Source organism: Rhinolophus sinicus, linkage group LG01 (genome assembly GCF_036562045.2).
Source record: "Rhinolophus sinicus isolate RSC01 linkage group LG01, ASM3656204v1, whole genome shotgun sequence".
Classification (NCBI taxonomy): domain Eukaryota; kingdom Metazoa; phylum Chordata; class Mammalia; order Chiroptera; family Rhinolophidae; genus Rhinolophus; species Rhinolophus sinicus.
The window spans coordinates 68,263,289-68,278,892 of NC_133751.1; the positions used below are offsets into that span (position 1 = coordinate 68,263,289).

Below are 15,604 nucleotides of genomic sequence, written 5' to 3' on the forward strand. Positions count from 1 at the left end.
AAGCTCTGCACCTCACTTCTTCAGGGACAGTAGTCATCCACTTCCAGATAGATCTCAAAGAGCTGTATGCTTGGATTCTCGACTGGCTGCCACCAAAGTGTCTCCAAATGGAGAGTCCCTTCGGAAAGGGAATGTACTTGTAGCTGGCAGTTCCCAACTCCATTCAGTCATGTCCTGTAATGTTCATGAAGTTTTCAGGAGTCAAAAGGAGCTCTTCCTTAGGAAGAGAGTGAACCTGGTCCCCTCCTAGGCTATGAATGTGTTCCATCAGAGTGAGTGCCTGTCTGTGCCTTTCACACGGGTCAAGTGTTTAGCCAGTCTCATCAAAAGGACGTCTTTCATTCATTTAGTTTAAGCATTCAGTAAATAAGTCCTTTTTAGAGATCCTTTCCCTGACCAAGTCCTTCTTTCACAAGGTCTACCCTCAGAGTTTCATGTTGACGTCTATAAATCTTATACTTATTTAATTATCGACAATTCGCTTAAGTTTTGTTCCTTTCCCTTTCTCCCAAACTTCTGTCTTCCTTAGATTTCCAAGTATAGCTGAATATCTCCCTCATGCATTCACCTTTTAAAAAGTCATTATTTATAAACCCATTGTTTTTGCTCCTTCCCCTCCAAAAGCTCTCAGAAACTATTTTATTGTAGTTTAAAAATGTAATATGTCTTTGTGACATGATAGAACAGAATAGTCACTCTTTTTTCTGAAGTAATGTCTTGAGGTGCCAGTGCCTCCTAAGAGCAGACCTTTTGTATTGGGGAATTTTACAAAGTGATTCCATTTAGTTTAAATACAAGGATAAGCTGGAGCTAAGTGCAGTATTTCTGGGAATCCTTTGCACTTGTGTTTCATTCATATTTCTGAGCTGTAAATGGCTTCTTTTTTTTTTAATTCTTCAATCACAGTTGACATTCAATATGTTAGTTTCAGGTGTACAGCATAGTGGTTAGAAATTTATGTAACTTACAAAGTGATCACCCCAATAAGTCTAGTACCCACCTAAGACCATAAATAATTATTACCATATTATTGACTATCTTCCCTATGCTGTACTTTACATCCCATGACTATTTTGTAACTACCAATTTGTACTTCTTAATCCCTTTTCCTTTTTCACCCAGCCTCCCAACCCCCCTCTCATCTGGCAACCGTGAGTTTGTTCTCTGTATCTATGAATCTGTTTTGTTTGTTTATTTTGTTTTTTAGATTCCACATATAAGTGAAATCATGGTATTTGTCCTTCTCTGTCCTGCTTATTTCACTTAGAATAATACCCTCTAGGTCCATCCATGTTGTCACAAATGGTATGATTTCATTTTTATGACTGAGTAAAAACTTATACATGTGTCACTTCTTTATCTAGTCATCTATTGATGGACACTTAGGTTGCTTCCATATTTTGACTATTGTAAATAATGCTGCAATGAACATAGAGGCGCATATATCTTTTCAAATTAGTGTTTTGGATTTCTTCAGATAAATACCTAAAAGTGGGATTGTTGGGTCATAAGGTAGTTCTACTTTTAACTTATTGAGGAACCTTCGTACTGTTTTCCATAGTGGCTGCACCAATTTACAATCCTACCAACAGTGCGGGAGGGTTCCCTTTTCTCTACTTTCTTCCCTTTCCATCCTTGCCAACTCTTGAACACTTGTTGTTTGTTGATTTATTGATGATAGGCATTCTGACAGGTGTGAGGTGATATCTCACTGTGGTTTTAATTTGCATTTCTCTGATGATTTGTGACATTGAGCATCTTTTCATGTCTTTTGGCCATCTGTATATCCTCCTTGGAGAAATGTCTATTCAGGTCCTCTGCCCATTTTTTAATTGGATTGTTTGTCTGTTTGGTGTTAAGCTGTATGAATTCCTTTTACATTTTGGATATTAACCCTTTAACAGGTTGTATCATTGGTAAATATCTTCTCTCATTCAATAGTATGTCTTTTTGTTTTGTTGGTGGTTTGCTTTTTAGTTTGCTATAGTCCCACGTGTTTTTTTCTTTTGTTTTCCTTGCCCAAGGAGACATATCCAAAAAATATTACTAAGAGCAATGTCAGAGAGTTTACTGAATGGATTCTTTTTTTTAATGGATGTGCTTTGTTGCTTAGAAAACAACAACTGGCCACTGAATATAACAGGAAACAAGTTCTCCGATACCACTTTACAGAATGGCATCACTGGCATTGTGCAGAGATCCTAAAGAGAGAGCTGGCTGTAACAAAGGAGGAGACAAGGAAGAAAATGAACGAGTTGCTGAAGGCGGCATCACTAGGGAAACTCAGTGCAAATGGGTCATCAGGCATCAATCTACTCGGGGAGACAACAGCCAAGCTGGACCCACCTATACAAAACGGAGAGGTACATTGTGTTTCCTTTGCTTGGGCTTTCTGCTTACTAATCACTTGCATTTGAACTTTGCCCGTGGATAGCTTGGGGCATGTTAGCCATTGTCAGATTGCCTTGCCTAGGCTGTCGAAAAGATGAGAGCTGCTACAATGCACAAAGATTAACCTTCAGGCAGTGTTTATTTTCTTGAACTGGATCTTCTTTTTATAATCACATACAGACCTTGGTGTAGCTGAACTTAGTAGGGACATAATAGAAAGATGGAATTTAAAAGAACTAAGAGAAAGATTCCTTTCGGAACAGATGCATACAGCATGGTTTACAACTCTCAAACTCCTCTTAGTTGATCATCAGACATTTCCTTTCTAAGTAAGCTTGTGACTTATAACAGGCGAATGTCTGTTTTATTTTTCTAGTAAGCAAAAATCACATACATTAATTGTAGCAATTTGGTATGAGAAAATGACAGAGAAAACATGGAAAATAGCCTATAATTCTATCATCTGGAGATAACCACATGTTGAAGTATAGCCATCTAGGCTTTCCTCTATTCAGGCATATGTACATTTTTCTCTTTAATATTTAGCTTTCAAATGTTCGTCAGTCAAGTCATTGAAGGCATTACTCTGCCATAATACAGAGAAAGGACGGCCGTGTAGTTTTCTTCTCAGTAATAATGGAATTATTCTGGCTTTCTAAAAAATTTCTTTTGTATTTTCACAATCCAATGTCAGTAAATCTATTTCTGCAGCAGTAGTTCTCAGCTGAGAGTGTACTGCAGTCAGGTCACTAACTCAGAATTCCTGGGTGTGGGGCACCTGTATTTTTTTAAAGGTCCACAGATGAACCTGAGGAACACCCCTGGGTTAAGGTCTACCATTTTGTGCCATCAGATTGTAATGGGTGCGTCATCTTCTATCATGAACTACAAGCTAGAATCTGTTTATCTCTGCCATTGCTGGGTATTTATTGCCCGTGTGCCACTATCATAAACGAAGCTTCAGTGAACATCCTTGTAGCTAAATCTTTGTACGCACACATAATGCTTTACTTTGGATAAATACCTGAATAGAGAATACACATTTTAAAGACTATTACCAATTGCCCTTCCAGAAAGGTTATACCAAAGAAGTGCCTGTTTTCCTGCCTAATAACATTTTTCATTTTTGCAACATTAACAGGTAAAATATTTTCATCTTATTATCGCTCTAACATTTCCATTTTTTTAATTCTAGTGAAGTTAAACATTTTATTTTATATTGGCCATTTACATATATATATAGTATATGAAAATGGATGTAGAAAGATATGTAATAAATTGTGTCTTCATGCCTTTTGTCCATATTTCCACTTGATTATATATCCTTTTCTTATTTCTAGAAGCTCTTTATATTTTTATGACTATTGATGCTTTTATTATTATATATCTTGCAAATTTTTTTCATATTGTCATTTGTCTTTTTGGTTTATGGATGTTTTTGGTACTATACACAGTTAAGTTTTTATAAAGTCAATCCTATTCGTTTTTTTCTTTCATAATTGCCCTTGTCATGTTTGAAAAGCCTTTCAGAGAAGGTCCTCTACCCCTCCCATCCACCCCTGCCCCCTCTATCCCTCCACATAATGCTGTTAAGTACCTAACTCAGCTTGGGAAATTAAATTGGTCACTATGTGGTCCCCAGCCTTGCTTTTTACTCCGATTACTGATAGCAAGTAGGCAGGTGTGGTTTTTGTTTGTTTGTTTGTTTAGTTTCAGCTGTACAAAACAATGTGATAGGTAGACATTTACACCCCTCACAAAGTGATAACGCCCTCCCCCAATCTACTACCCCTCTGGTATCGTGCATAGCAAGTAGACTGGTTTTCATTGAAACTTAGTCTCTTGGCAAAGGGGCGTCACTGGGACGTAACAGTTTGGCCCTTCCCCCAGGCAATTTATCTACCTTCATGTCAGTTAGATAATTTTGTTTCCCTTGAGACCCAACAGAGTCTTCTATCTTAGGAAATAGCTGTGTGGACCTTTTGCCCTACAAAATTCTACTGTTACATTTAAATGAAAAAAAAAAGTCATCAGAAAGCATTTTTTTTGCTAATATATATATAATTTAGACTCAAGAAAAATGGTTTCCAAGTCTCTGAAATCGAGAACAAAAGAATTTATCGAGAAAGGATAATATTGTAAAAAATAGAGCAAATGAAAATAAAGGGCTATATAATAGGTTACTGGATAAACTATTATCTTTTCCAGCGTTTAGAGTTAACATGAACAAATCAAAATATAAAATCTTTAGTTAGATGCTCATTAATTATACAATCATAGGAACTCATGTACCACAAGCACATATATTATACCTTAAAAATTTTAAGAATTATCAGTTAGCTAATAGGTGATTTTCCCTGATTAAGCCAGACTGTTCAGTTCTGTTCTATTAAGTACATTCTGTTCCAGTTAGCTTTTCTTTCATTTTCTTATTTTCACCTTAAAAAGTTACCATGATTCAAAAGAAATCTTGTTGCTGTACTCAAGGCTTTTATAGTCTTGCTGGGTTAATAACGTATCATTACCACAAAGTTTAAAAGGCCTAAAACATATACCCTGTTTGATGCTAAATTACTTAAGCAGGTGTTCTCATGAATAAATGTCCATTTCTGGAATAGAAGGTTATTTTTTAAAGAATTTAACATGTCACAGTTTGCGTATATCACAGCTTTCACTTCAGCTGAATCTATAGAACATATTTCCATCATCATGAAAAAATATCTTTTGAATACCTGAGTGTAGCACCCTGTTAGAGCTAGAAGCTTCTAAGCTATAAGATAACTCACAGTATTTTTCTCCTTATACCACTGCAGATGACAGAGTCAAAAACTGGTCAGACCTTAGACCATGAAATCAAACCATTCCCAAAGGGACATTTTACCTATGACATTATTTTGGCCAGGATAAATTTTTCTGATTAAAAATTCTGCTTCCTTCCCCTCTGTATAGAACTTGTAATGGGGTTTAAATGATAAAGCTTTGAAAATTATTAAACCATATGCTAATGTAAAATATTATTAGATAACATTATTTTTAGGTAATGCAGGTCCTTATCCAGTATTCCTGGGTTTGCCAGTATTTCCCACAAATAGATTGTTTGGGAATAGCTGGAGACTACACTTTAATCCAGGCCTTACTCCTACAATAAACAAATACCCTGTGACTAATTTAGTAGTGGCAAGAGAAACATTGAAAAAACTATTATTGAAAAGCTATTCGTATTAAAGAGTTTTATAAAGAGCTATTATTGATTTGTATTAGTTTTCAAACATTCTTGAGAAAGGATATATCCTTTGCCACAAATTTTTCAATTTTCTGCAAAATTCCGTCAATTTGTGCAAATGCAAATTCCTGTAATATGTATCTGGAGTAATCTTGCCTAATTCACAAATGAACTATCTAAATTAGGAGTTCGCAAGAGCACATTTTTCTGGTTACAGATGTCCTGGCTCATGTCAGTGGTTTGTGCAGCTTTTGTGGTGAGCAGCAGCCCCCACCCCGTTTTCATGGTGAGCAGCAGTGCCCAGTCTCAGAGTGCCTTACAGAGCTCAGGCCGTAGCTCTGAGATAGCCAGGCCAGGAGCACAGGGCCGCTCTGGCAGGGATGTTGTGCCATCGAGCAGAGCAATGCTGACTAGATGAAATCGGATCTCATGAGCACACTCCTTGAAATAGCTGACCTATAACATTTTCCTTCTCTTTCAGGTAACTGCCATACCCACTTTGTGGGCCATGCCTCCCTCAGGGAGCATTGGCTGTATGCCCAGCCCCCCACTAGGAAGACCAACAAACAGCATCTTGCAGGTTCCCCTCCAGAATGTCCCTCTGAACACGTCTGACAGTGAGCCACACAAGGCCCTGGATGTGGAACCTTCCCCACACCCTAGCCCCAACGAGAGGCTCAGAACCACCAGCCGGAAAGCAGAACCCATTTGCATGGGCCATTTCCACAACCGCCACGTCTTCCAGCAACAGCTGATTGAGAAGCAAAAGAAGAAACTGCAGGAACAGCAGAAAACAATTCTGGAGCTGAAGGAAAGCCAAAGGTTGGCGAAGGCTCAGTGGGCCGTGGCGCGTGCTTCCGCAGTCACAGACACACAGAGCCACCTGCCGTCAAACCCCCGAGAAGATGAACCAAAAAGAACCTGCCAGGTGCTTCCAAAGTATGTCCATTGTGTCACAACACTCTTTGGACTCATTATTTGGGATTTTTCACTCTGTGGCAGAGGGGCTTCTGAACTTTCCCAGCTTCCAGACTCCGTGATCTCGCCTCTTATTGTGCCCTATAAAAGCACAGAAGCCCTGTGCACTGTGCCTGGTACATGACAGGTATTTAAAGCAAGTGGCTGCCTCTAAGGATCCACTTACACAGCTAGCATTTGTACTGCAGCTGCCTTTGTCTGAGGACCTGTATTATACCAGTAAGAGGAAAATGCTTACTTGCTTCTCACTTGATTTGTGGGTTTCTGATTATGTTTAGTGCTGAGACTATCATACACTCAGCACTATCAGTCAGCCTGGTCAGACACTATCAGGTCCAAATGGAACAGTCCCTGGGATTGGCCAATGCTCTAGTTTAAATTTGTAGTTTTGGGTAAAAGTAAACATCTTTGAGCCTGGAATGAGTCCAGATTTCTCAAAAGCCATTTAAGGTGTTTTCAGATGTGCTTGAGACATACTCAATATGTGTGATAAATGGTAAGGTAAGAAGTGGGGGATGCCTATTGATTTGAAGCACTGGGATGGGAGTCAGAGGACCAGTCTCAAAGTGTAGACTCAGGCTAATCACTCAACCTTTCTCTGCCTCATTCCATCAATTTATCTAGTGGGTGTAATAATTCACAGTTATCTCAGAGAGTAAGGATTAATGGAAGTTTTTAAATGCTTTGAGTTCCCCAGGTTCAAGTGCTTTGAATGAAGCTGGTTGTTGGTCTGAATTCTCTTCTTTTTCCTCCCCCAGTTCTCCTGTTGCTTCCCCTCGGACTGAAGGTAGTAGAAGTGACTCCCAAAATTCTCTTTCTGGACCCAAAAGGAACCCAAGGCGGCTGACGGCACCCCATCCCATACTTAAAGGCAGGGCTGTCTTGGTGGGGCTTTGGGGGTGGTTATCTTCCCTCCTGGAGTAGAATGTGCTGGGACTGAATTCTGGCAACTCTTGGGTTTTGAGGCTTGGCAGAACCCGGTCAGTCTACGGCGGGTGGACACGTGGGAAGTGGAGTACACCAGAGAGCTCCATGCCTTGTTTCCTGCCTCTTCTGCCAAACTTTTTGGCCTCTCCAGCCAATACCGAAAAAAAAAAATGCTGAAAGTATATCATTTTCCTGTAATTGGAGATTTGTATTGTGATTTATGGGACAAATTTTTTTGTGGGACAAATACACAAATGAGAAAACTATGAGTAGCTTCTAAGAGTAAATTTTAACAAAGATCACCTATCATTATACTTTGTTAATTTTAAAATATTGACCAGTTCACAGCAATTTACATCAGGTTATTACATCGTTTTATAAAGAGTTGTGCCTTGATGATAGACTTTTAGTAATGAAATCTGTAAACCACACATTTTAATTTAATAAGATTTTCGATGTACATAGAAATCATTATTTAAACCAACTAATACTATGAGAAGAGAAGCAATCACCTATGGCAAGATTGCTGCCCTAACAAGAAGTGATGTCATCTGAGACACTTCCTATTAATGAAAAAATTAGCAGTCTTGGCACTGACTCTGCCAGGACAGCAGTTTATGCCATCATTGCCCGAGGATGACCAAGAAATGCCCAGTTTGGTGTGATTATGTTTTTATTATTACTTGATCAAGGAGTTGGAATATTCTATAATCCCAGGCTACTTTTCAAGTTGTCTTTAATGACTAGCTCCAGAAAAGATGGAGAAAAGGGCATATTACCAGAGACTCTGCTTCTCAAGTCTCTCTCATTTTAATCTGCTAGCGTATTTCTGCCTCCTTAAACACTCCCGCCATCTGTGGCACCTCCACTGTTCTTTTTCCAGCAAAGCAGACACTTAATATCTGTAAGAAATAGCCTGGCGAGTTTTTGTGTTTATTAATTCTTAAAACTTGGACTTAAAATTTTCTTCCTCAATAATATAGCAAGAGGAACCAAAAGTAACCATTGGCTGACTTATGTGGGCAGAATTTGATACTCCTGCCATCCATGCCCCTCTTTATATGAAAGTCTTGACTTATGACAGAGTCATATTACCAGACCATCTTGCACATTTCCTTCTTTTGGATTGATATTTAATAGACTGTCAAGAACAAGAGTCTGACACTCGAATTTGTTCAGATGCCAGTTCTCCAAATGCTTAGTGCAGTTCCATTTCCTGCCCATCTGGATATCCAGGCCTTAAAACTAAATTGAAATATATTCATCGTGACCCTAAACTTTAGTTTGTTGTTGTTTTTACGTATACAGACACATGTACAGTGACTTAAGATAAATTAACAGACTCAATGGGATTTGAGGAGTAGTTCTATTCTCCTCAAATTTTTATTATTTGTTATAATTATTTGTTAGATATAATTAAAGTTTTCTATATTCATTAAAGGAATTACCAAATTAAAATTTTGGTTTCTGAGTTTCACATACTGAGAGTATTATCAAGGCACATTCTCTTATTTAAACCAGTAAACAGTTATTCTAATGGAAATATAAACAAAAACATAATCTGCAAATTCAGATTCATCATTGCAAGTTCATCATTGCTGAGGATAAGATTATGGGTCTTTAATCTATAGGGGATATATGGTACACACACCTACAATTTATATATTTTTATATAAATTTTATACATATATATTTCTGAGATTGTGAACACTCAACTTGAAAGAAAACCTTAACACCAAACTTCACTATGCAATGGACACATTTGTTTTGCATGCAGTGTTCCTTATATTTTTGATATTGGAACTCTGTTACTATTTTCTAGCCATGGAAGAGAGAGCAGTTCAGCGAGCTGAACGCAGACGGATCTTGGCAGAGAGGAAGAAAAAACAAGAAGAGGAGAAATTGGTAATAAATCAAAAATGCAAACTGAACAAGAAAAAGGATTTGTATAGGTCTTTATTACAAAATTAAACCTAGCTTATTAAAGCCTGTTGAGACAATGGAGTTATACCAACTTTGGAAATGGCTTTTTGCCTACTGGCCTGAACTCTGACACTTTTAGGAAAATAAAGGGAAAAAACATCAACATCATTAGTATAGAAGGTAGGAAATGTTACAAAGGTTGATGGGAACGAGCATATTGGAAGAGATACACATAACCAGGACTAATGTATTGTAGGTAGATGTCTGACCCGATGAGTTTGCAAAGCTGGGTAATTGTTGTCCTTCAGAGTTTTGACTTTATCTGTCAGAGTAAATTTTGTACCTACTAAGAAAGAATAGACAGTTCTAACAGCTTTGGGGGTTCGTTTTGGTGAAATGAAAGAAACAATTTTCCCAAATGACATATAGTTTGGACTTAGTATTTCACAGATGAAAATAAGAACTAAAAACTAATCATTTTCATGATTAAAAGTTAATGGCCTTATTCATGCTTAGTCTCACCTTCCCAAGTAGAAGGGGATTCTTTGGAGAAACTTCTAAGTTACACAACTGACCACATATTGATTGGGTTTTCTACTTTTATCACCAAGTGCTGGCTTCAAGAGAGAGAGTGGGTACTTTGGTAGATACTTGACTTTCTTCAACCTCAAATGAAAAGATCCTAGTCCCATACAAAGTGAGGGTTCTCATTTTTATGAATTCTGACCTCGATCAGGCCCAGTTAAAAGCCCAAGAGGAGGAGCGTCAGAAGAGGGAGGCAGAAGAAAAGGAGGCTCAGCTCGAGAGAAAACGAGCAGAGAAGCGACTGAAGAAAATGGTGAGTAGAGCCTGTTTGGTCTTGTTGTGCAGTGCGGTGGTCCTGTGACCTTCCCACCCCAGAACCTCTGTCCAGAGCACTCTTTTCTCACTTCTACCATTTTTCTCTAGTGAGTGAAAACCTACTCATTCTTTACATCTTACCTCAATAGGACTTCTTCCAGATTAGCCGTTCCTGCCTTGCCACACCCTCCCCTGCACCCACCATTAAGTTAGGTCCCTCTCTGTGGACTCTCAGTTTATTGCCTTCAAAGCATTACCAGAGCTTACAATTACGCATCTGTTTTTGGGTTATTTTATTCATTTCTGCATCTTCAACTAAACTGTAGTCTCCATAAGAGTAGAGGGAGAGGGCCGACCCGGTGGCTCAGGTGGTTGGAGCTCTGTGCTCCTAACGCTGAAGGCTGCCGGTTCGAATCCCACATGGGCCAGTGGGCTCTCAACCACAAGGTAGCCAGTTCAATTCCTCAACTTCCGCAAGGGATGGTGGGCTGCGCCCCCTGCAACTAACAACGGCAACTGGACCTGGAGCTGAGCTGCGCCCTCCACAACTAAGAGTGAAAGAACAACAACTTGACTTGGAAAAAGTCCTGGAAATACATACTGTTCCCCAATAAAGTCCTGTTCCCCTTCCCCAATAAAATCTTTAAAAAAAAAAAAAAAAGAGTAGAGGGAGCAATCTTATGTTGCTCACTATTATATTGGCTAGCAGTGTATTGAGCACATCACAGGAACTCAGCAAATGTATTGAATGAGTGAATAAATGAACAAACAAATGGAAGAAAATTCACACAGAAGAAATGAGATAAAACTCTTCTATTCAAGGTTATTAAATTCTGAGTTTCTTGTTATGTGGTCAGTAATTTTGGAATATATTTACCCATTATTTCTTCAAATATTTCACTTGTCCCACCCATTCATTTTCTTCTCTTTCTGGGATTCTAGTTATGCTTGTGTTACATTGTTTGGTATTGTCCCTCAGCTCTTGGATGCTCTGTTGTATTTTTCACACTTTTTTCTCTTTGCCTTTCAGTTTGTGTAGTTTCTATTGCCCTAACTTCAAAGTACCTGATTTTTTCCTCAGCTGCGTCACATCTAGCAATAAGCCCTCCATTTCTGTTATGATGTTTTTGATTTGCAGCATTGTCATTTGACTCTTTATTATACTGTCCATGTCTTTGCTAAAATTACCTGTCTGATCTTGAGTGATGACTTCCTTTTCCATTACAGACTTTAATGTTATCGTAAGTTATTTAAAATTCCCTCTTATATTTCCAACATCTCTGTCATATCTTAGTCTTGTTCTAATGATTGCTTTATCTTTTCAGACTGTTTATTTCTTGTCTTTCATTATATTGCGTGTGTGTGTGTATAATATATATATATATATTTCCCCCCCTCCCCAAGCCAGACATGTTGTACAGGGCAATAGCAACTGAGATAAATGGGCCTTTAGTGTGGAGATTTACACGTATGTTAATCTAGTCGGAAGTTGGGCCATGAAGTTTGTTAATGCTATGGTTACCATCGCTGGGGTTTGTTGTTCCTATGGGCACCATAGACTTCAATTTCCTCCAGTGACTTTGTTATGTCTCCTTTTGTGGCCTTCAGTCTTTCCTCTGTGCTGTTCCCCAGAGAGAATCTGTCTCTTGCAGCTCTCTCGGCTGTGCTCCATTGTTACAACTGGAGATTTGTGCTGCTGGGGTGTGGACAGGGGGAGGAGATTTCTCTAATGTTCTGATTCTCACTGGGGAGTGCACACTACTGGGCATTCAGGAGGATTTTTGTTCCTCCTCTAGGGGTGGAGCTTTCCCCTGCCCCTCTGTTCCCTTCTTTGAGTATCTACTGTCTCAATCTGTGACCTGAGAGCCCTTTCCTCTGGGCCGTTCCCCCTCCATGTAGGTGAGATGGGGGGCTGGTCTGGACATAGTGGCATTCCACTAGTGCCCTCAGGTGGTGCCACTTGCAGATGAAGTCTTTTGTTTCCTAAGGGAAAATGGTCTGGGCAGGTTTTGCAGTGGCTGCTGTTCCTCTCCCTGAGACAAAACCATGGTGGGAATTTCATCTGGACTCTCGTAGCCGGTCCTCTCTGAGAGACTAGGGGAGTTCCTAGAACAAAAGCTTGCAAAAAGGTGGGGAACGTCCCTCTGACTGTGACCCTCAGGAGCTTCACCTTTCTTATCTGGACCACCCTTGGCCTCCTCCAATTCGCCAAAATTTCTAGTTTAATCACCTTACTGGCTCAGAGGGTGTATGGTGGTTTCTGCCTCAGATAAGGAAATTCTTAGGTCCTGTGCCTCCCTTAAAGTGCCTGTCTCTCCAGATTTTCAATGGCTTTGATTCTCTGATTTGTTCATCAAAAGTCATTAATTTGCTGTCTACCCAGCTTTTTTTCTTGTTGGAAGCAAACAGCCTATACAGAGCAAGAAGGATGAGAAATACATTACTGGCCAATACGTTGTTTTCTTTCACCCATTGTACCAAGACTAAATCTTTCCTTTTTAGGAAAGGTAAAATGTACCTCCAGTCCCCAACAACAGACAAAAAGATTTTTGTCACATAGACTAGTTTCCATTTAGTAAATCAACTTTCTGTAGCTGTCTCAGTTGAGATGAATACATTCACAGACTAGCTGTAAATGCATCTGTGCTTTAGATCTAAAATGCACTTGGCAATTGCAGTTCCCTCCTTTTGCTTCTAACAGAGATGCTCTGCACAGTGCGTTTCTGCACCACTTCATCATGGCTCTTATTCCTTTTCACGCATCCTATTCTGCACAGGCGATTCTTTACCTCCTTGTGTACTTTATAGGGCCGTTCCCAGGAAGTGACCTCCAAGGCCACAGCAGTATTCCTGTGGACATCAAAAAGGTGATGACATTTCTGAACCAGTGCCTGCTGTGACTTCTCTAATTCAGTCGCATCCTGGATGTGTGGGATGGAAGCCTGCTTCACCTCTTCTGGCTGGGCACTTTTTTGCTCAGGTTTATCAGCAAATGGTTCCACAGTGGTGCCATATTTTCTGATTACATAGATGAGCAACCCTATTGTTGATATGGTAGAGAAGATCTCTAGGGCAATCACATGTCTTTCTTTAGATAGAAAACACAAGTCCTGTGACACCAGTTTTAGGATAAAGGAACAGGAAGAATTCCTCAGGGAAGAGCCCATGACAGATCTGTCCTCCATATTCAGGAAGAGGTGGTTCCTGGTTTTTGTTCCTCCCCTAGAGGAGGAGCAAAAATGGCTGCCCTCTGTGAAAGATCCTTGTTACCTGCGATTCCTCTGGACCTAAACATGCTACATGCTTCAGAGAGGGGCCACGTGGCGATGGCAGAAGTACCACCTGGGACAGCATGGTCAGCAATGGTCCAGGTGGTGGCTAAGAGTCTCTTCGTGTCAGGTGCAGCCATAAGATAGGTGGCCACTCACAGGTCTCACACAGTGACCTTGTGAAACTAAAAATCTAAACTCTTAGCATCCCATTACTCTATTTTTACTAGAAGCTTACTTTCTAGTATTACTTATCAGACAGTGACTTTTATGGCTGTATAAATATGCTCTTGATTGATTGACAGTTGATGAAGTTTGTGATTGAAAAGGTAAATTGATTGGAGAAGACCAGGTAAGATTTGAAGTCTTCCACAATTACTTAAGAAGCATATTTGTTCATTTAACAGATATCTGTAGAGCACTTACTATGTGCTAGGCATTGTTCTAGGTGTTAGAATAGGGCAGTGGAGAAAATAAACAGCCCTCTCCTCAAAAATGTATGCTAGCTGGGGAAAACAGGTAATACATAAGACAGCAACTAAAGAAGCAGGGAGGGAAAGGTACTCGTCGTATAAGCGGGGGAAGCAAGATGGGAAAGGCCTCTCTGAGAAGGTAATATTTGAGCTGCCAGATGCTGAAGAGGTTTCTGCAAGGTCCACTGGGGGCATGTTACCTGTGAGATGCCTGTTAAACTCCCAAATGAACATGTGAAATAGGTAGTTGACTATGTAAGCCTGGACATCAAGATTGTAGTAAGGAATCTGGGAGGCAAAAACGTGTCGATGTTTTTAATGCTCTAGAAGTAAATGAAATCAGCTTGGGAATTGTCTGAACAGAGAAGAAATATGATGGTCCAGGAATAATTACTGAAAGGATGAGGAGCTAGTGAGGTAGAAAGAGAACAGGAGAGTTTTCTGTTGACAAGCTGAGAGAAAACCAGTATTTCTGGAAGGGGGCGATGGTGGTTAACCAGGCAAACTGCTTCCGAGTTCAGTCAGGAGGAGGACAGACAAGTGACTCTTTGATTTGGCAACACAGAGATTGTTCATGACCTAGATGAGAGAGTTTTCAATGGAGTGCTAAGAGGGGAGTGCATTCCAGTGAGCTGAGGAGAGAATAGGTGGGGATATAGACACCGTGAGTATATTTGGGGTCACATGGGGTCAAAGAAAGATTTTTTTCCTTTGGTGATTGTTTGGGGTTTTTTATTTTTTATTTTTGGTTTTATTTTATAAAGCCGGGAAAAGCAGCACACATTTTGCATATTGATAGGAATGATCCAGTAGAGAGGGAGAAATTCATGATACAAGAGAGTAAAGTGTATAAATTACAGGACTGCATACGCGAGAATATGTTCCAGAGCACAGTGAAAAGGTGGCTTATGATGGGCAGAAGGCAGAGAGTTTGAGGATGACATCCACTGCCCCATACTCTTCTTCATTTTCGCTGAAATCCCTGGTCTTTCTCTCAAAGCAGTAGTGATGGACACACACACACACCATCAAATAAGTCTTATTTTTTGCCTGTCATTTGTTGAATAATTTAAATCAGAAAGCTACCCTGATTTTGTTTCCCTTTTTAGCCTGAGTGATCTATGTTCTATGAAACGCTAGCAGTGTAGCTCTCTGATATAAGTGCCACCTGAAAGCAGACAGCATCACATCATGTAATCCACTGAGCACATCTTGGACGCAGGTATTGTTATAGACATTTTACATACAAGGAAATGGAAAATACAGTACTATTCATAAACTACAACCAACTCTAGTGAGGAATCCTTAATGAAGGGAGGCAATACACATTTAAATTAAATCGCTACGTAAGAATACAAATTTTCGGCCCAAGCAGACCTCTAATTTGTTAAATGTTTTTCATTCTATTTTTATATGGAAAAGTAGGCTTAAAGCAATCCATGTTTGCAGTCCATGCAAACAAAATGGTTTGCCTTTGGAGCCCGCACCACCAGCCAGAGGTTGTCCATCTAGGAAGACAGGCTGCAGTTTCGGTGTACGGAGACCAGGATGGGCCGAGCCGGAGGCCGTCCCCAAAGGCT

At 39.7% G+C, this 15,604-nt stretch overlaps 1 protein-coding gene and 1 pseudogene across 2 annotated transcripts in view; one reads left to right on the top strand and one right to left on the bottom strand.

Annotated features, from left to right (window-relative positions):
• Positions 1-15,604, top strand: part of CCDC191 (coiled-coil domain containing 191) — a 63,450-nt gene that overhangs the window by 35,684 nt on the left and 12,162 nt on the right. For both annotated transcript variants that reach the window (XM_019734878.2, XM_074331674.1), the window contains exons 8-12: positions 2,114-2,363; positions 6,096-6,553; positions 7,351-7,463; positions 9,342-9,424; positions 10,179-10,280. In XM_019734878.2, the coding sequence (XP_019590437.2) occupies positions 2,114-2,363; positions 6,096-6,553; positions 7,351-7,463; positions 9,342-9,424; positions 10,179-10,280 (1,006 nt within the window). The remainder of the gene's footprint in view (positions 1-2,113; positions 2,364-6,095; positions 6,554-7,350; positions 7,464-9,341; positions 9,425-10,178; positions 10,281-15,604) is intronic.
• LOC109449003 (ATP synthase peripheral stalk subunit b, mitochondrial) lies at positions 12,887-13,934 on the bottom strand (annotated as a pseudogene).